Raw genomic sequence first — 20,811 nt, 5'->3', positions numbered from 1 at the left:
AGGCTGGTCTCCGGCAGAGGACTTTCCTACCCTCGATTACCTGCTTCTTTGAAGCTGGGACTTTCGGCGTGCCACCGAGCCACGGCCCATGTTCTGCACTTCCCCTTTGGGTGTTCAGAGGCCGCTTCCGCCCCACCCTGTGGCTCTTCTGCTCAAGGCAAAGGAAAGGAGGGGCGAGATCCCGAGGAGAAAGCGGCTCGAAGCCGGGATGCATCAGACTGCCTCCTGTGTCGCCTCTGGGGTCCCGGGCTTTGCCTGGGCTGGCCCTTGTGGATTTCCAGTCCTCGGTGGGGCGTGTCTTTGTGGTCTGGCGGAGGGTTTGTAGGAGAGGAAGTGGCGGAGGAAGGAGAGAAGTGAAACCCAGAGAGAGGGGGACGCAAACCAGAGGCCCCAAACCATGTGAGTGGGGAGAACCCACGCAGGGCTTGCCCCACAGCTCCCCAACACCATGGATGGTGCCTCTTTCAGTCTGGGTCCTGCCTCTTTTAAGCAGCAGCTCCCAAGAACTCGGTGAGGTCTTGAATTACAACAACAGCAGCAGCTCATTTCTACAACAGGTTCCAGTGGCAGGTGACAGCGGAGGAGCGAGAGGGTTGTGAGTGTCCTGCATCGTGCAGCGGGTTGGACTAGATGACCCAGGAGGCCCCTTCCAACGTTGTGATTCTATGGGAAGGGCGATGCCGCCGCTGCGATTCCCAAGAACTTGAGGGGCAGAATATGAATAGTCATAGTCATGAGAACACCTCCTCCTGCTGCTGCGCCTCCCAGCGCTGGTGGTTTACTCGGCACATTTCTGCGCCGCCTTCCCTCTGCAACCGCGCGCCCAGCCAGGCGGCTCACGACGGCCCCGGAGGTCTCTGCCCGCAGCCGCTTGCAATCGCGGGGCTCAGGGGGCGGGAGGCTCAGCCGGGCCCCTCCCTCCCTCCCACCCCGCCGGGCCCCTCCCTGCCCCGCCCTCCCCCTCCCTCCTCCCCTCCCGGCCGGCCGGTCCCCGGGGCGCGCCAAGGCAGCGTCGAGGCAGGCGGGCGGGCGGGCGGGGGGAGGCGGAGGCTGCGCATCCTCCTTGGCTCGCTCCGCCGCCGCCCCCGCTGCCGCCCAGGCGGGCATGTGCCGGCTCCTGCCGCAGCTGCCATGGCCCAGGCCGGAGGGGAGGTCGCCCGGGAGCTGCAAGGTAGGCGCCGCCCGGGAGGGAGCGGGAGGAGGCGGGAGGGCAGCGGGAGCGGGAGCGGGAGGGAGACGCCTCCGGAGGGGCTGCAGCCGCCGCCGTCGCCGCCACCGCGGCATCCCTCGCCCTGCACCGCCCGGCGGCGCCCCTCGGAGAAGCGCCCCTTCTCCCACCACCCCGGGCTTGCCTCCCCCGGCGGCACCCCTGCAGGAAGGGGCTCCCCCCTCCCAGTGCCCCCCCTCGGCCCCGGGCTAGATGGCCTCCCCACCCCCGCATCCAGGTGGATGGACCCCCTCCCAAGAGAAATCCACCCCCACCCCCACCCCAAATTCACAGGGTTGCTGCCCCGGACCCCCAATCCCATTTCTCTGCCCCCCTCCCCCTGCTTCATTCCTCATCTAAGATCCACTGTGGCCCCCGGGCCAGGCAAGATGGCCTGCGGAGGGGGGGGGGGGTCCCTTCCTCACCACCCCGCTAGGACAGGTGAATGCCTCCCCCTCCCCAAACCCCTTTCCCAGGGTTGGGCGGGAGTAGGGGGGACATTCCCCCGTATCCTCGTCTCCCACCCCCCAATAGACACCCTGCAATTCTCAGGAGTTAGTCACCTGCCCCACCCTTCCAAAAATTAGGGGACAGGGTCGAATTTGCCCACTGAACCCCAGCATCAAAGACCCCCCCCCCCCAGGGCTTGTTCGTTCCACAGACCCCCCACCCCCCCAGTCCAGGGCAGTTGCTCCTCTGCCCTCTGCTCTGCTTTTCCCCACCTGAGAGCTGAAGGGGGGGGGGCTCGCTTTCATGTCTCCCCTTCCCCATTTTGGGCCAATAATGGCCTTACTCCCCCCCCATCCCAACCCTTTCCCTGCCTTCCTCCCAAGCAAACAGTCTGCCTCCTTCCCTCCCCCCCCAGCCCCAAATGTTGGCGTCCCTGCCCTCCCCCTCTGTCCATGGTCCTTACACCCCGCCCCCCTCGGCCCACCCCTTTCTCTCCTCCATCCTTTCATCTTTTAATGGTCCCCCGGGAAAAGAGGGGGGGGCTGGGGAGGAGGGAAAGGCGAGGCCGTGCCTGGGGAAGGCCCGGACTCCTGGGCTTGGTGCCGTGATGGGGGGGGGGGGGAAGGGGGTTCGCCACAGCAGGGGGGCAATATTTCCAGCCTGCAGCTTGGGATGTGGGAGCTGTTTATCTGCCAGGACTCCACCTTGCGCTGCTGCCGGTGGTTTATTGCTTGCCGGGTAATGGGCTGTCTCCCGAGGCTGTGGAGGGGGTTTGTGTGCGTGAGAGAGGCAGAGATTGCCGTGGATGCTGGTCCCCCCCCCCCATGCACACACACACACACACCACTTCCTGGCTCTCCTCCTTCCTCCCCTCTCCACCTGGCCTCCGAGCCCCTCTTTTGAAGGGGGATGCCTGCGCTCTGTAGGGGAAGGAAGGGGATGTATCGGCACCATTGGGAGCGTGCGCATCGGAGGGGGCGGCGGTATCCCTGTGCGGAGGAGAAAACACACACCTGTGAAGCGTCTCCAGAGGAGAGGCACACATGCGTGTGGAGCCACAGGCCTGACCGTTCCCCAGAAATGTCTTCCGGCTCGGTTGTATTGGCTCATGCCAACTTTCATGCACGCTAGCCTCCTGTCTGGGTTTTCTTTTCTCGCTCTGTCTGTATTGCCGTTGTCGCGTCATTTCTACCTTGGCCTGCTCCCCGAGAACCCTACAATAGCTTTACCTCGTCGCTGTTATATGAACAACTCCCCTGCGAAGTAGATTGGGCCGTGAGGGGCCTAGCGTCACCCAGCCGGCTTCTGGGGCAGAGTGGAGATTTGAACTGGCGTCCCCTCCCTGTCACTCACTGCTACACCGTGCTGACACTTTGTTCCTCCTTCATCTGTGGCAGCGGTGACCAAATTGTGGCTCTCCAGATGTCCCTGGACTACAATTCCCATGAGCCTCTGCCAGCGTTGCGACATCTGGACATCTGGAGAGCCACAGTTTGGCCACCCCTGATCTTTGGGAAGGCCTCAAAAACAAACCTCTGTCCCATACCCGTGACAGTCCCCCTGTGGAGCCACCTGGGAGACAAGCTTCCTTCTTAGTAGCCGGATCCATCAGGGCCTCTTCTCCCTCCTCACTGACTTCCCTCCACCGGAATATTTGGCCCACACGCTGGCTTTCTCTCTCCAGCGCACTCAGTTCGGCCTCTTCCCTTGTCGGGGAACTAGGAAGAATGACCTTGGGTCAAGAGCGAGGCGGCTACTTTGCAGGAGCCGGCAGCCTGTCTGCTGTCCGGCTGTGCCTGCGAAAACCCCAAGCGCACCTGGACTCTCCATCCTCTGGTAGAAAACATCACACTTCCTCCCCGCCATGCACGGGATTGCACAAAGATACGCACACCACTAGCGGCCTTGCGCAAGGCTCAAAGTTGTGGGCTTTGTTCCCTGTTACTGGGGGTGGCACAACCCCTGGCGCATACCTGACCTCATGCATGGAGCTGCCTTCTGCTGAATCAGACGACTGGTCCACCAAGGTTGGTATTGTCTGCTCAGGCTGGTAGCAGCTCTTCCCGAGCCTGAGCCTTTTGTGTCACCTGCTACCTGAGGGTACTTCTACTGGAGGTGTCCAGGATTGAACCCGGGACCTTCCGTGTGCCAAGCAGGTGTTCTACCACAGAGCCACAGTCCCTCCCTAGAATATTCCTCCCCCACGAACAGACACAAGCCATCAATTCTCTACTCAGATTGGCAGCAGCTCTCCAAGGACTCAGGCTGCGATCCTTCATGCTATCTCCTGCCTGGTCCTTTTAACTGGATATTCCAAGATTCGAACCTGGGACCTTCTGCACACAAAGCAGGGGCTGTTCCACTGAGCCACACCCCCCCCCTTCGGATAAAGCCTATCCCTCTGTTTGGGGAATGAGAGACATTGAAGGCCAGGCCTACCGAGAGGCCAATCTTAGAGGTGTGTGGGCTTCTCAGTGGTGCAGGGAAAGTTTCTCTGTGCATGCTCAGAAGCACCTTCCCCCTCGGTAGTGCCGCCCAGAGCCCAACAGCACACGTGAAGTGAGTCAACCCTGCCTAGGATTCAGTCCATTCATAAACCAGGGTGGAAGTCTATGGCTCTGGCACCCCTTGCACATGTGTGAACAGAATGTCACACTTTCTTTTGGTGGTTTCTCATGCTCAACGCACTCTGGAGAGTAAATAAAAAGGAGGGAGATGCAGCTCGAAAGAGGCGGGCTCAAGCCGTGATCTGTTGGGGGGCACAGCCCGGCACTTTGCCGCCCGTGAAACAGAGTGAGCAGTCCTGCTCCATTCGGAGCACCCTGTGTGGGGGGAGGCTGGTGCGTTCTGTGTTTCCTGCTTGCAAGGAGCTAATTTCCCCTCCCGCCCAAACACAAGGAGTTCTGCACCTTTGGGGTGAAGCGGTACAGTCCATCCCACTGCTAAAGGACTCTACCGCTTCCGCTTGTGACATGTATAGGCTAGAGCTCAGGGAGAACTGTGGACGTTGGAAAAACAGACCCCTATAGAGATAAACTATGACTAAACCTTTGCTCAAGGTAATTGGGGACCCTTTTCCCTTAGTAAAAACTCGAGAGCGGGGGGGGGAGGGGAGCCTCTGCCAGACTAGGTGCTGTGTGCCCACACGCAAGGGAGAAGCCAGAGAGAGTTTCCCTCTCTCCCCAAACAACCCCACGCACAGGTTCAACCCCTAAGGAAACATTCCTTCACCTGGCGCATAATTAATTTATAGAACGAATCAGGCCTTGATGTGGTGCTGGGCCCACAGGGGCTTGGAGCCGCTCTGGGGAAGAGAGGCCAGCCTGGAGCAGCCCAGGAGCACGAGGCCCCTGAATTCCCAGCTGCCAGCGAGAGGGTTGCTAAAGCTCCACCTGCTTGGGGCCATCCTGAGGGCATCAGGTCAGCCCTGGATGGAAGCCGAATCTGGTCCGGAGGGATGCTTCATTGAGGTCTGGTTTAGTTCCTTAATGAAAGTATTGCGGGAGAGAGAGAGAGAGAGGGTGGGCATCAGGTTGCAACTCCAGGTTGTAGAATTTCCTGGAGTTTTGGGGTAGATCTTGGGGAGGGACCTCACAGAATCTGCCCTACAAAGGGGAAATTGGTCTTGTCCAGAGATCAGGTAGATTCGAAGACAGTAGTACCACAAAGATTGACAGCGTTTTCGGGGTGACAGTCGAAGCTCCCTTCGTCGGATATCCAACAAAGAGGGTGTTGATGCGTCTAAACCTTCTGCCCAGAAAACCTCATTCTCTAGAGCGCTCCGGACGCGGATCTAGTTGTGCCGCTGCACACTCACACGGCTGCTCTTCGGAACCGTCTTCATGGAGATAATTCCGAGTGATCTCCAGGCCCTTCCTGGAGGTTGGCAACCCTGGATGTACAGGAAAAAGTGGGCGAGAGATCAGGTAGGAGGTGGCCGAAGGAAACTAGGGAGGAGTGATTGGGACCACCCAGCTGGCTGCCTGTGGAGGAGGAGTGGGGAATTGAACCCGCTTCTCCAGATGAGAGGCCTCCAACGTGCTGAGAAAACAGGGGAAGCGCAGCGTGAATCCAACCTCCCTTTCTCACTGCCCGGGCCTGGACAGCGACAGAACCCCGGATCAGGCAGGGCGTGTGAGTGGAAGTCGATAAATAAAGCAAAAGGACTTCTCAGCCAGTCGGCTCTCTCCTAATTGATCCGTGAGCGTGTGCTTCCATGCCCGAGACGGAGACCTGCAAGATCCAAGGCCTCCCTCCCACACTCCTCCTCCAGCGTGCCAGTGGGACCGAATAATTCATGGCGATGCCATCCGGAACCCAAAGCACAGCCCGCTACCCAGGGAGGTGCTAGGAGCATTCAGGAAATGCAGATGCCCAAAACACCAGAGAACCGTCCCTCGCATTTATTTCTCTGTCTGTCTCCCTCTCTCTTACACGCATGCAATATTAATGTGGCTCCTGACCAAAGCGAGATTTAAATCCTCTCATCCGGCTGAACACAAATTTGCCAAAGGTGGCTCTAGGGGGGTCTTTTGGTTTTATGGAGCGGGCGAGGCTGTGCGGGTGGGGGCTGATGGGGTGTCAGAGAGTGGGGAAAGGCCGCCCTGTTGCCTCATCTCAAACTTCCTCAGCTGTGAGGTTTCTCTTGCCCAACAGCCCAACTCAGACAGGAAAAACCAATGCGGAGGCCTAAAAATGGACTTCACTTCCCCTTTCCCCCGGAGTGGCTGGGCTTCCTTTTGCTGAAAGCCCTGGTTCCTAACTCTGGATGCATCGGGGCTCGTGCAGAGAGCCAACGGGCAGACTCCTCAGAAAGCAACCCACTGGGCTGTGTTTCTACATCAGGAGCAAATGACCCACTTGGGCCTAATGCAGAGACCTGCTGGTAGAATCCAAACGCCCCAGAGGAGGCCGAACGGAAGATCTGAGGCCAGATCGCTGACTCATGCAGGGGTGCGTGATAACGGCTAGACAGATTTGGAGAAAGGTGGCGAGTCTAATCCTAATGAATGTCATGTGGATTATCCTAGGTGGTTTTCCCTGTAAAAAAACCCAAATGGACTATTTCCATCTGTTAATTAATAAATTGCTTCCTTTGCTTTGGAACACCCAACCCTCAATCCAGGGTTTAATCCAGGATACCCCAGCACGGTGCCCGGGGCACAAGGTTTGTCCTCTGACACTGTTTACCGCCTGCCAGGTGTTCTTAGGCAGGGAACAGGCTCAGGTAGGGCTTTTGCATGGGCATCCAGACATGCGCTGGTCTAGCTTCCTCCAAGGGAATTCTGGGAGTAGTAGCTCCTCAGTTGAGGAATGCTCCCTAACAAGAGACCTTGTATTGCCTTTGATGAGGTGCTTGTGTTCAAGGCCCCCCTGACTCCATCGAGGGGAGCGGGGGAGTGGCGGAACGCCCCCTTTTTCTGTAAACGGCCTCCCACTTCCGCCCCCTTTGGCTTTTGCGGGCATCCGGTCGCGGTCTGGATCCCAGTCCAGTTTCCCTCCTCCAGCACATCAGCATTTGTGGCAGTTTTGGTTTCTGCGTGTTTTTGTGTCAATCTCTCGAAAAACGAAGAAAAACCATCCCGGATAAGAGAGACGTTGGATTGCCGGGGCTCCGCAGGCCAGTCTCCGATAACACCGCTTCAGCCACAGCGGCCTGGAGGCTTTCCCAACCGCTGTGGGGAAGGGCTGAGGCCACACAGAGATTCGTTTCTCTTTCTCAAAAGGTTCCCCAGCTCTAGAAGCCCCGCACTGCCTCTTCAGCTGTGAACTGGCCAAATACGCTTGGTAGAGTTGCCAACACCGGCTTGGGAAATTCCTGGAGATTTGGGGGAGGGGAGATGTTTTTTACTCGGGCTTCCTTCCCCAGGAGTACGTGGTTGGGCTCACTGGCGCGAGCCGCCTGCTGTTCCACTGCGCTCTGCATGTCGGGGCAGCACAGCGCATGGCTTGGTGGGGTTGATTAGCTGGCTTGACTAGCTCAGGTAGGTGCATCTGGACCTCAGGTGGACTCGGCTGGCTCTCGTGGACCATCGAGTCAGTCGTGACAACCGCTGAGAGGCCAACTGGGGTGTGTGTGTGTGTGTGTGTGTGTGTGTGTGGCTCTGTCACCTTTCCTCGCGGGAGTGGGTTTGCACGGCCTTGACTGTCAGGATCGATCCGTCACCTCGCCGGGGCCTGTCGCCTCTGATACTTCACCCCAGTTTCCAGCAGGCCCATACTCCCCCCCCCCAGCTCACACATGGCAGAGAGGAACAGTGGCCTCAGTTTACCCTGCGGGCTTTGTGAGCGGAAGCAAAACATTCCCGGGTGTGTTTTCATCCACATGCTCTCGGCTTGGCTGAGGCGTGCAAATGATTCAGAGCACCAACGTCGGCGGAGTTGAGGTTGTTTTCGAGCGCGCATGAGGCAGCTTCGTCAGAGTCCGGTTTAACTTCCAGGCCTTCGTCCCTACAGTTTTAGGGAGATAGTCTTTAGGGTTGCCACCTCCAGGTTGGGCCTGGAGATCTCCTGGAATTAGAACTCCTCTCCGGGCAACAGAGATCAGTCCCCCTGGAGGAAGATGCCTGCTTTGGGGGGTTCCTAGAGAGGTGGGGGTACCACACCCCCTGCTCCCAGAAGTGACGCCATGAGGCCAACACGAATTAAGTGGTTCTGAGACGAATTGCTTTGCACATGTTCAGAGGACCTCCGTCTTGTCCTCTCTTCCGTTCCCCTCCTCCAAGCCGAAGCCATCATGCAGACTCTGCTGCCAGGACTGGACATTTAGGGTTGACTTGGGAAATCATCCTTTACTGCCTGCTCTAACCTCAGCCCATCCTTTGCAGACAGCATCCGGAAGTCCCTGAACCGGCCTCCCACCCACCTCCTGGTGAGGGTGAAGCTAGAAACCAAACCCAAGAAAACCGAAGATCGAGTGCTGGTGAGAACCGTCTTGGGCCCTGGGAGCTGGGGGGGGGGGGGGGCGTGGCGTGGCTGGGGGGCTGGGCCAGGTGAGATCTCCCTGCCCAAGTCACAGACGCCTGTCCCTCCCAAGATGGAGACGCACCTCCCTCCACTCGCCTCTCTTGCTCGCTTGGTCCTCGACGTGATCCCCTTCCTCCTGTTGAAACCTGCTGTCCATCTCGGTAGGCACCTTGCAAATGAAAAGTGTTGCATTTTGAAAAGAAGTTGAGAGTTTGGGTCACACAGCAAGAACTCTTCCTCCCTTCCTCTCCTCCCACCTGGGGCGGGCAGCCTTAGCTGGCATCCCTTCTCCTCCCCTCCCGTCTCCTCTTTCCTCTGCCTTTCTGCAGCTTTCGGAGTCTGTTCTCTCAAATTAGGTCAGAGTTGGCCAAGTTGCTACTGGCAGCAAAATCTCGGGTCGTGGCGAGGGGTGGGTGGGGGCTCAGCTGAGGGAGGGGGTCATGCCACAGACACAAAAGCACCCTGTGTGTGCCTGGGCCTCGGAGAGTGGGGGGGGGGGTTCTTGGCTGAAACGGGAGGTGGGTGAGAACCAGGGTCAGGGCAGGCAGCAGAGAGGGAGCCGTTCTCCAGAGATGGGGAAGGAAGGGAAAACGCAGAAGAAGTCAAGCCAGGCCATTTCGGGTGGGCAGACTGGAATGGAGCTGGGTTCAGCCAGCCCAGGAATTTGAGAGGAGGCAGGCAGGTGCAGGGGGCGGGGGAGATCCAGTCACAACCAATTTACAGCGACCTTGTGGGATTTTCAAGGGAGGAGCCAAATTGAGGTAGTTGCCTCTGGACCAACTTGGTAGCCTCCCGGCCAAGCTCTAACCAGGGCTGACGTTACTCAGCTTCTGAGATGTGGCCAGCCAGGTCAAGGAAAGCGGTGAGCAGAGGCTGCCACCTGCCTCTTCGTGGCCACCCTGGCCTCCCTCAGCCACCCTGTTTAGCTTCTAAGGTTTGATGAACTGTCACGTTGTAGCTGACCTACGGTGACCCCCGAAGGCAAGAGACAGCAGAGGTGGTTTGGCTTCCTCTGTTTCTGTGTAGCCACCCAGGACTTCCTCGAGAGGCACAGAGGCACACGAGCACTCCCCAACTAGACTACTGCAAATTGCTCTACGTGGGGCGGTGCTTGAAGACAGCCTCAGAACTGCTACTTGCGCAGAATGTGGCAGTAAGATGGCTCATTGGTGTGGATGACAGGAAGCGGTCACCCAAGATCATGCCTAGTGACCGAAGCTCTTCCAGGTCGAATTCTAAGCACTGACTATTAACTGCTAGGGTTCTGCCTCTATTAGCTGCATGCCTCAGCCCTGGAGTTTGCGGCAGTATCTCATTGCATTTTATTTGTGCCTGCCCATTCCAGGGGCTAACTTCCCCAAAAAGCAGTTGGGCATTTTTCTCTTGTAATAAGGACTTTTCACTCTTCTGTTTGACAAAAGATAACAGGGTTTTAAAAAAAAATTAAATTAAAAGCATTAGAATGCCCAAATTTAACAACGTGCATTATAGGGGTGTTAATTAGCTCAAACGTGATGTATTTGTGTTATGAAATGTAACGTAACCATTCAGTTTAATAATCTGTTAATTTATATAACAATTACCCAACCGTTTTGCCTCTTTGCCTGTGCTAAGTCATCATAACAACAAACAAATAATTAAGTTGCAGAATATTAACAAACAAGTAACTGCTGCTTATGGTCATGAAAGGGCAAAACGCACCAGAAAGACATACTGTGGGGCTAGGGTTGCCAGCCTCCAGGTGGGACCTGGAGATCCGGAAGGTCAACTGATTTGCCAAATAGGGAGCTCTGTTCCCTCGGAGAAAACGGCTACTTCAGAGGGAGGACAGTCTAGGGCTTTATGCCCTGCTCAGCTCCTTCTCCTTCCCAAAACCTGGTCCTCTCCAGATTCTACCCCCTCCTCCAAAATTTCCAGGAATCTGCCAACCCAGGGCCCATCCGTGCATCCCATCCTCCCCCATCCCCAGCAGAGACGACGCAGCAGCCAGGAACTGCAGAGGGATCGCTTTGACGTCTCTCTCTTGCTCACACGTTCACCCTTCATACCATTAGCAGTCCGGCCGGAGCCAAGAGGTCCATCGTCCCATTAGCTCTCCCCACCTGGGCTTCAGGCCATCTTTGGGCAGGGGCCCATGCTGAGGCCTTTTAGCTCCAGCTCCTGGATGCTGCGTCCTTTCTACAGGGCTGTCTCGAATCTGTGGTAGTCAAACTGCGGCCCTCTGGATGTCCATGGACTACAGTTCCCATGAGCCCCTGCCAGCGAATGCTGGCAGGGGCTCATGGGAATTGTAGTCCATGGACATCCGGAGGGCCGCAGTTTGACTCCCCCTGGGTTAGTCTCTCAGTGGCCTGTGGTGCTTCCTCCCAAACGCAGACTCCCAGCCCGACGGAGAAAATCCAGCCTGGGTCCCGTTGGACTGTTAGGGCAATGTTTCCATCCTGAGCCGAGTGCCCTGTGGCTCAAAGCTACAGCAGGAGCCATGTGTCCCTTGTGTGTGCACAAGCAGGAAAACTAGAGTCCTGACTTGGGGGATGGCTTGTAGAGATGCCGAGTCTTTCCTGTTGAGGTCTTGCGTAACTACAAATATATTTTGGAGATCAAGAAGAACCGCTGGGTTTTTCCGTACCCCTCCCCGGGGTGTCTGCTTCAGCAGGGCCTTTTCTGCCCCCGCCCCTCGGCCGTGGGACCCCCTTGCCACTTTAGTCTTCTGTTTGAATTTAGGTAACAGAGGAAAATGTCCATCCCTCCGGTTTTCCCTTGGGCAAGGATTCCTTTTCTTGCTGCCTTTGTCACCGATTTGACTCTTCTTGGATTGTTTAATGTTAACACCATGCCAGGCTTCCGATGCCACCGTTCTCGCGGGCTCGTCTAATTTCTCTGCCCCTGCAGAGTCACGGTGCAGACTGCTCTATTCTCCGCCGAGCCCTTTTTTATTTATTTTAGGAGGTTTTAAGAGGATTTTTTTTTTAAAGAAAGAAAGAAAGATCTTTTAACTGCTCGATTCAGCGGTGTTCGCGTGGGGGGTTCAAACAGAACGGCGTTCTTGTTTTGACGGTTCTCCCTTTGAGGGGGAAGCTGCTTTGATCGCACGGTGCTGGGAGGGTGGGGAAGTCAGGCCTTGAAATAAAAACGAACGCATGAGGGAGAGGCCGCAGATTGGCTTCTTTGGCAGGGCCGACCGTCCTGTGAGGGGCCCGGAGAGCTCTTGGAAGCCCAGCTGATCTAACCAATGCTGCGGCTGGGAAATATCTGGCAATTTGGGGTGGGGGGCTACGGAGTGGGGAGCGAAGGGATCACAATAGGGCACAATACCATAGAGCAGGGGTGGCCAGACAGGAGCTCTCCAGATGTCCATGGACTACAATTACCATGAGCGCCTGCCAGTTGGCCATGTTGGCGCAGGCTCATGGTAACGGTAGTCTATGGCCATCTGGAGATCCACATTCTGGCCATAGAGATTCCCCTCCGAAGCAGCCGTTTCTGCCAGGGGAACTGGATTTTGTAGTCTGGGGATGGGTTGTAATTCCGGTACCCTCCAGGCCCCACCTGGAGGTTGGCAAGCTTGGAGCCAGGCCGTGGATTTCAGACATGTTTCTTGTCAGCAACCCTGTGCTTGGCCCAGGCAGGCAAGTGGATCTGTCGTGTTGCCTTTGGTGCCAGGCTGCCCCATGGCTTCTGGGAGCGAGGAAGACCAAATTGGCGTCTCTCCCGGGGAATTACGGAGGCCAGCAGTTTTCCTCGGATCTCGCTGACGCCAGGCGAGACTCACACAGTTCCCTTCTGGGGTGAGAGCAAAGGGGGCACTCAGCAGGAATTGCATCAACAGCTGTGGAGATGAATTCGGGAGGTGGGAGACAGGAACGGGACGAGGTACCCAGTCAATTGATGCCATATTGGGTCGTTTTACTTCCCATTGGGCGTCCCTTCCCCTGCACACAGCCTCTTGGCTGAAGCAAATGGCTTCAGTTCCGCTTTCTGGTGGGTTCCAGATTTTCTGCAAGCCAAATTCCATTTCATGGTTTATTGGTAGGGATGCCAGCCTCCAGGCGGGATCTGGGGATCCCCTGGAATTACAGCTCATCTCCAGGCGACAGAGATCAATGCCCCTGGAGAAAATGGAAAAACCTGGCAACTTTAGGGGTGCAGCCTGCAGTGGGTGGAGTTTGGGGACTTCAAGGGTGTATAAGTCCTTTTTGAAATATATAACGCGTTTTTAAAATATATATACCCCGCTTTTCACTACCCGAAGGAGTCTGGAAGCAGCTTACAATCACCGTCCCTTCCTATCCCCAAAACAGGCACCTTGTGGGGTAGATGAGGCCAAGAGTACCGTTCTGGGAGTACTGCTCTGCAAGAACAACTCTTAACAGGACTGTGACTAGCCCAAGGCCACCCAGCTGGCTGCATGTGGAGGAGCAGGGAATCAAACCCAGATTAGAAGCTGCCGCTCTTGACCATGTCACCAAACTGGCTCTCCAGGGCAAGTGATCTCTGTTGCTTGGAGATGAGCTGTAATTCCGGGGGATCTCCAGGTCCCCCCTGCAGGCTGAGCCCCTCGCCAGCTCACCTTCCGAGAGACGATGCGCCAGTACAAAGTCCCGTGGCTGAAAGCTGCCGAAAACACCAGGCTTCCGAATTCTTCTCCTGCTTTTCAAGGAGGCTGGAAGGAAGGGGCCTGCTGCTGAATAATTCATCTCCCTCCCCTGCAAGCTAGAGGCTTCTCCTGTTGCACCACTCCAAGGTCGCCCAGGGGACATCAGCAGCCCCCTTCTTTCCTATCCCCCTGCATCCCTCCCCCTTGACATCCCATCTGTCCCTTCCCCAGTGCTTGCCAGTGGGCTTTTCGAGACAAAGGCCAAAAGATTTCTCCTCCCCGTCTCCAGCCATTTGGGGGGAAATGGGAAACGAAGGCTATCGTGTTGTGGTGGTGGCCTCGAAACTGGTGAACCGGGTTTGCTCCCCCACTCCTCCTCCACATGCAGCCTCCACCTTGGGCTAGTCACAGTTCACTTAGAGCTGCTCTCACAGAGCAGCTCTCTCAGAGCTCTCACAGCCCCATCTAATCCACAGGGCGTCTGCTGTGGGGAGAGGAAGGGAAGGCAATTGTCAGCTGCTTTGAGTCTTCTTCTGGTGGTAAAGAGGGGGGTACACAACAGCTCTCTCCTGTCTTTGTGAGCCTTTGAAGTAGCGCAGTAGAATTTTTGGCTAAACTTTCAGAAGTTGCTAGCCTACAGTGCCGATGTACCAGCCCAAATGGAATCTGGAACTTTCTTTGCAAGACCACCAGGAAAATATCTTCTTTTATATATCGAAGCTGCTGCTGGTCACTTGGACAAGAGGCCCCTCCGGAATGTTTTCTTTTGCATTATATTTATGGGAGAAGCAATCAGATACAAGAACCCTGAATGGCTTAAGCATAAATAAATTCAAGACCCATCAGCAATGTACCAGCTCCAGGTTGAAATGAGTGTTAGGCTGATTTGGGGCTGGGGGAGGCTTTTTCCAACTGGGGGAGGGGTCCTTGGTGCCCCAATAGTTCACAGCATCGGGGCATGGGGAACGAGCATAGCTGGTCCCTGCAGTTGTGCCCCCGTGTTTTCCCGTGGAAGTCAAAGGGTTGAGTATCATTCAAGTGTGTATTTTCTCCTTTCTGGTAGGTCCTAACCACCTGGCGCATCTACCTGTTTGGGCTCAAGGTACCAGCAAAGGTGAGCTGAAGGAAGGCAGGCAGGCTGCTAGCGATCCTAAACCCTATCATCTTTGAGGGGGCCGCTCAGGCGCCTGACCCAAAACCTCGATTTGACTCTCCCTTCTCTCGCCTATGGTTTGCTCCGCAGCTCGAAAGCTCTTTCAATGTGCTGGAGATCCGAGCTCTGAATGTCCTGAACCACAACCAGGTGAGGAGCTGGGCCTCTCCCACCCCCTGCGGGTGCCCAGTGCAATTCCGTGGGCCTGAGACTGGATCACTGGCCGATCCTCCCCCCCCCCCCTGCCTTCTGCTTCCAGATCCTGGTGGAGACCGAGAAAGCCACCTACAGCCTGAAATTCCCCACCCCGGAGAGCGCCGACCAGGTCACGAGACACGTGAACTCTGCCTTAGGCAAGATATTCCCAAGGCCAGGCTTCGTGTGAGTATGCAGAGGGCGTGTGGAGAATTTGGGGGCTTTCCAGGGATTGGCGTTGAGGATAGCGTGATCTGCTAGAGTTGCCAACTCTGGGCCGAGGGATTCCTGGAGATTTTGGGGGTGGCTCCTGGGGGAAGCAGGATCTGTGGACGGAGGTGGGGGGGCTCAGTAGAGTACAATGACCCCCCCCTGCCAAGCAGCTGTTTTCTCCAGAGGAACCGTTCTCTGTTTTGATCTCCATGTGCTACCTGGAGGATGGCAACCACAGGGACCTGCAGAGGTTTCTCTCGGGGCTTTTGGGAGATAAATCTAATGGGGGGGGGGGTTTAGCATGGTGTGGTGATTACTTTATCAGGTTAGGAGGTCCAGAATCTTCACTGTCATGGAAAATTGCTGGGTAACCTTGGGCCAATGACACACTTTCGGACTGACCTACCTTACAGGGTTGTTGTGAGAGTCAAATGGAGGAGAGAAGAACGCTATAAGCCACTAGGAGTCCCCAGTGGGGAGAAAGCAAGCGTTTAAAGACAAGAAGAGCTGTTTTTTTTTTAAACACCCAGCTTTTAACTACCCAAAGAAATCCCAAAGTGGCTTCCAAGCACCTTTCCCTTCCTCTCCCCACAACAACCCCCCTGCGAGGTTGTTGACGGAGAGAGCTCTGCGAGAACTGCTCTGCAAGGACAACTCTAAGAGAACGATGTCTAGCCCAAGGTCACCCAACTGGTTGCGTGTGGCAGAGTGGGGGGGATCAAGCGCGGTTCTCCGGATTACAGCTCTTAACCCCGACACCACGCTGGAACGAATCAAAACAAGAGCTGGTTGCTACGGAAAACACGGGAGCAGTCCCATTTGTTCTCTGGGCAGGTGGTGGCCTTCGAGGGAGCTCAGCAGAGAGGGTGGTTTTGTTTCTGTGCAAAGAATAGACCTTGGCAGATGTATGGTGGGCGGCTGAGCCCAAAACATTCAACAATTAGCGAGAGAGAAAATGACGCGAGTTCCGCCCTCTCTCCTCCTTGGCGGCTCTCCTCGTTCAAAATGGAGGGGTGCAAACTCTATAGGACGAGGGTCCCCGGCTTTCCTGAGGCTGTGGGCACCATGGGAATCCTGACGCGCGGGAGGGGAACAACCACAAGATGGCGGCTGCAGGAGGCGGAGCCAACCACAACATGTCGGGGAGTGAGATCATGCGTCAATCTCCTCGTGCCTCTTCCAACATTTGGGGCAGAAGCCCTGGGTTAGCCTTGATCCCGCCCTGGAGGAATGGCCTTGGCCGCCGAAAGGCTGCGATCCCAGATTTGGATTAGCCCCGCCTTCGGTCCCACTAAGCTCCGCCCCAAAGATGTAGCTCGTCTCCATCCTCATCAACCAAACTTCCCGGAAGACCCTTAGGCCAGGGGGATTTATGAATGCTCATCTATCTCTATGGATTTGTCTAGCTGCTTGATACGCCATGACAACGCCGAGACACCAGAGATGGCGCGGGACATGTCCCCCCATTCGGAGAGCTCCAACTCCACCACCCACAGCATCTGCGGTGAGAAGGGGGCAGGGGACCAGACCCCGGGGGGGGGGGGAGAAAGGCCAACAGGGTGGGGGACGTGCTTCCGAGCACCACAAAGATTCCGGTTTTCACAACTGTGCCTTAGTCATGTAGCAGCGAGGCATTGCCGCATCCATGCACGGGAAAGGACATGCAATTTTAATTAGAGTAGCTGCATTATGCACTTAACCCACTGACCCGAATCCTGGGAAAGTTCTCGGAAGAACGTAAGAATTGCACAGCCGGGTTAGCTGGAAAGTCTGCTGAGCTTCGTATTCTGCCTCCCCAGCACAGAGCAGCCAAGCAGCGCCCGTGGGCATTCCCACCCTCTTCTCTTTGCCCTTCTCATCTGGAAATCAAAGGCGTGCTGCCTCTTAATAATAATAATCGTGATAAAGATAATAATAATCATCTTGTTTTTATAGCGCGCTCTCCCCTCATCGGCTCCGGGCAACGGCACAGATAAAAAACATTCAATATAATACATCAGAATGAGGTTTATTGTACGGCCACGGGTGTTAAGGAAGTGCAAAAAGACAACCGAAGCAGGTCACTATGTAATGGCACAGATCTTGCAGGACTCCAGCATCAGCTATCTCTTGAGACCTTATTTGAATGGCAGCCAGAGGGATGCCCTGCAGATCAGGTCTCAGGTGAGGGGCTGTGGCTGATGCTGGTGACCTTTCTCATAAACGCACTGATCTTTTTCAAACAATAGAACAGGGGTAGTCAAACAGCGCCCCTCCAGATGTCCATGGAATACAATTTCCATGAGCCCCTGCCAGCATTTGCTGGCAGGGGCTCATGGGAATTGTAGTCCATGGACATCTGGAGGGGCGCTGTTTGACTACCCCTGCAATAGAAGAATCACCTTTTTGCAGTCTGGAATGCCAGGGGCCATCGGAGGGAATCCAGTAGGGAATTTGGTTTTCGCTTCCACGTGGAAGTCACAGTTCAATAAATAATATACATATTCTGAATTATAGCAATGAAACGTGAATTAATTAAACCTCCTTTTGGTTTTAAAAGCGACTAGAAGCTAAAGCTACCTCTTCATAGCTAAAATCCTTCTGAAATCCTTCCGAGGGGAGGGGAGGGGCTTGGGCAGATTTCTTCAAGATGGATTCTCAGCTTTTTCAGATAGAGAGGCCGGTATTTTGTTGGTGTGGATTGACATGGAGGTTTCACGAGTGTCCTGCTCTTTCCTGTAATAGGGCTGTGATAGGGATGTGAGTGTCCTGCATAGTGCAGGGGGTTGGACTAGATTGACCCGGGAGGTCCCTTCCAACTCTATGATTCTGTGAGAATGAGGCCCAAGAAAGGCTTCCTAATGAAGGAGGCTGAACCTTGACGATCTCCTCAGGTGGCTTCTCGGAGACGTACGCAGCATTGTGCGACTACAACGGGCACTGTTGCCGAGAGGAGGTCCAGTGGGTAAGTTTTCGCCTTCAGGCGCCTGGAGCGTTGATTCTCCAGCCAAATCACAAAAGTAACGGCTTGAGATGGTGCCTGCTAAAGGGCATGGCTCAATTCCGGCCCTGTTGGGGTGGAGTGTTTCTTTACATACGCCTGGGGCTGAGAGATCCAAGGGGATCGCCTTCTCTCATATGTTCTTGCCCTGGAATAGAATCAATAAAGCACGTTTGTGGGAAATTAGAATTCTGTGGGCAGGGCATCAGCCCCCTCTGGTTTCTCTCTGCCTTTCTTGTTCCAGGATGTCGACACGATTTATCACTCTGAAGACAATCGGGAGTTCAACCTGCTTGATTTCTGCCACCTGGAAAGCAGGTGAGAAGCATGGAACATTCCGGACTTCCCTGAAACGGGGACGGAGAGGCTGAGCCACAAAACAAGGAGTCCTGGGTTCAAATGTCTCCGAAGCTACGAATTCACTAGGGGGCTTTAGACAAGCTCTCCTCTCTCTTAGTCTTCTTGCTGGTAGGGGAGATAATAATACTGAGCTACCTTGCAGGGTTGGTGTAAGGACCAGAATGCAAAATTTGGAGGTTCTATTTACTTAATTTATGCATACCCCACCTTTCTCTCAGTGGGGACCCCAAAAACCAGCTTACATCCTTCTCTGTTTTATCAGCACAACAACCCTGTGAGGTAGCTCAGGCTGAGTGTGTGTGATTGGCTAAAGGCAGCTTACAGGGTAGGGGGAAGATTTGCATTTGGGTCTCCCAGATCCTAGTTTGGTCCCTGTCTAAAGGACTGTTCAAATATGTTATTTCTAAGGTCATTGTATACTTACATACACACACACACACACACACACGGAATATATTATTTAAAGAATTGGGGCTGCATCCTCTCTCAGCCCCATCTGGAGCACCGACCCCTTTTCTTGGGGCCGAAACAGAAACGCCCCTGTGTGTTCCCTGGCCGGAGCTCCTCGTGGTTTTTCCTTTTAACCTACCTGACGGGTGCGATCCAGATTCAGCCCAGGATCATGGCGTGGGGAATGGAGCTGAACCTGCTCTTCATTTTCCTAGCCCGAAACAACCGCAGGGGCCACGGTTGGCACCACTGAACAAACAGGACCTGTGTTGTTTGCCCCAGCAAAGCAGACCCCAGACTTGGAAAGTTATTTGGGGTCAGGAAGATACCACGGGGAAGGTTTTGGTCCCTCTTCCCTCTCCGTCCTGACACGTTCTCCTCATCTCCCCTCTGTCTTACTCCCTGCAGGGACCTGGCTCTGATTGTGGCTGCGCTGGCGTACAACCAGTGGTTCACCAAAGTCTACTGTAAAGACCTGCGGTTGGTACGTCCTCCCTGCTTGTGCCTGCTTATGCCCTGGGGCCGTGGGCCTGTGCCCCCTTCATCTGCCGGCAGCCCCCTCAGAAGCACACCTCAGGATGGCAGGGCGATTGGGAAGGCCCAAAAGCCACGGTCTCCCATTCTGAACCCCAGGATTTCTCAAAAACAAAATCCAGGGTTGCTCAATTCCAATCCAGAAACTGTTTTTAAGTCAGGTGTAAATGCTGACAACCTAAGACCAGGTTGACTTCAGATCGACTTCAGATCACAGTATGTTGTGGGTCTGCAGATGCCGGGTCACCGCCTCCCGGCTGGAGCTTTGGTCCTCTGCTTTCCTCACGCCTGTGTTTTCCTTCCGGCTGCAGGGCTCGGAAGTCGCCGAACAAGTCCTGCACACGGTCAGCAAATCCCATCACCTGGAGGAGCTGGTCCTGGACAACGCAGGGTTAAAAACGTGAGGCTTTGGCCACCTTTGGGATCCAGGTTTCACTTTGCAAAGGCCTTTGTGTGGCCCTGATTTGGGCATAAAGGCGGGGATACGGCGCTTGTAAATGTATAAAATAATATAAAGTACAGTGGGGGAGAATTTGAGACGGAATGCAAGATTTGGAGCTTCCAAAGCGCCATTCGGTTTTCCATGGGTGTGTTCCATGAGAATTTGGTTGTGGATGTTAAGAGCTGTGAGTCAGGAGCCAGGCAGATTTCCAGTGGCCGATCCGAAACCCTGCTTTGCAAAAGCTTTGCCCCCTTTCTAAAAACGCCCCGCAGGTTCTAGGGCCAGGGTCGGACACCATGGCGCCCTCTGGCACCGCGTTGGTGGCCCCTGGTATGAATTCCTTGCTTGCTGCAGGCCCTGCGTGCCTCACTCTCTCTCTCTCTCTCGGTGCAGAGACTTTGCCCTGAAGCTCGCCTGCGTTTTGGCAGAGAACCCGAACACAGCTCTCCATGCGCTGACCCTCTCCCACAACCCGCTGGAGGACAAAGGTGAGGGGGGCCCAGTTGGCAAAGCCTGCCAGAGGGTCTCGTAAGGAGAAGGCCGGTGGGCTGCTTGCTGACCCCCCCCCCCCGTGCCTCTGTCCCCCTCCACAGGTCTCAGCGCCCTCAGTCAGCAGCTGTTGTGTTTCCACAAAGGCCTCAGCAAACTTTGCCTTTCTAAGACCAGCATCACTGCTAAAGGTAGGCCCTGGGGCACTGGAGCTAGCCAGCACGTGGCATGCAGTCCAGGCCTTGCACGGCGCATTTTGCTTTTTGCTAACTACTGCCGGCTGTCGGAAACTTCTGTCCGCCCGAGCCTTGTGGCCGGAAATGTCCCAGGCGTTCTTCACCCTTTTTCTGAAATCCGAACCCTCATGAGGCCTAGAACCTTATTCTTTTTTAGAACCACGCAAGCGGAGGATTTTCGGATACTGAATCTGCCGCTGGGCTTGGTAATTTGTGGCCTGTGATTGCTCGTTTGCTCACTGCAATGAGGTTAACCGATGAAGGGTGGCATTTTAGAGGAGCAGGGTGCTCGAGGCGCACGGCACGCCGGAATGACCTAGTGTATGTGTGCACCATTGTGCGAATAAATTTGCACAAGGAACCTTTTTAACCTTAGCAAAATGATATGAGTCCTTTACTGTAAGGAACGCCATTCTAGACATGATAGAGAGAGGATTGTAATCTAGGCTAACCGGCGAGGATGGCGAGCTCTCATGGTAGCACGATGGATAGAGGAGGGAGACCATTCTGCACCCAAGGGTTAAAGCACCTTCAATGCA

At 55.3% G+C, this 20,811-nt stretch overlaps 1 protein-coding gene across 1 annotated transcript in view; it reads left to right on the top strand.

The window, feature by feature from the left end:
- Positions 1–20,811, top strand: part of CARMIL3 (capping protein regulator and myosin 1 linker 3) — a 40,097-nt gene that overhangs the window by 4,484 nt on the left and 14,802 nt on the right. Inside the window, exons 2-12 of the mRNA XM_077315963.1 lie at positions 8,485–8,579; positions 14,284–14,334; positions 14,464–14,523; positions 14,633–14,754; positions 16,188–16,285; positions 17,655–17,725; positions 18,006–18,079; positions 18,980–19,055; positions 19,417–19,505; positions 19,941–20,035; positions 20,141–20,227. Of these exons, the coding sequence (XP_077172078.1) occupies positions 8,485–8,579; positions 14,284–14,334; positions 14,464–14,523; positions 14,633–14,754; positions 16,188–16,285; positions 17,655–17,725; positions 18,006–18,079; positions 18,980–19,055; positions 19,417–19,505; positions 19,941–20,035; positions 20,141–20,227 (918 nt within the window). The remainder of the gene's footprint in view (positions 1–8,484; positions 8,580–14,283; positions 14,335–14,463; positions 14,524–14,632; positions 14,755–16,187; positions 16,286–17,654; positions 17,726–18,005; positions 18,080–18,979; positions 19,056–19,416; positions 19,506–19,940; positions 20,036–20,140; positions 20,228–20,811) is intronic.

Source organism: Paroedura picta, chromosome 16, assembly GCF_049243985.1.
Source record: "Paroedura picta isolate Pp20150507F chromosome 16, Ppicta_v3.0, whole genome shotgun sequence".
Classification (NCBI taxonomy): domain Eukaryota; kingdom Metazoa; phylum Chordata; class Lepidosauria; order Squamata; family Gekkonidae; genus Paroedura; species Paroedura picta.
The sequence above is the reverse complement of the archived record's forward strand: the minus strand, read 5'-3'. Positions and strand labels throughout refer to the sequence as shown.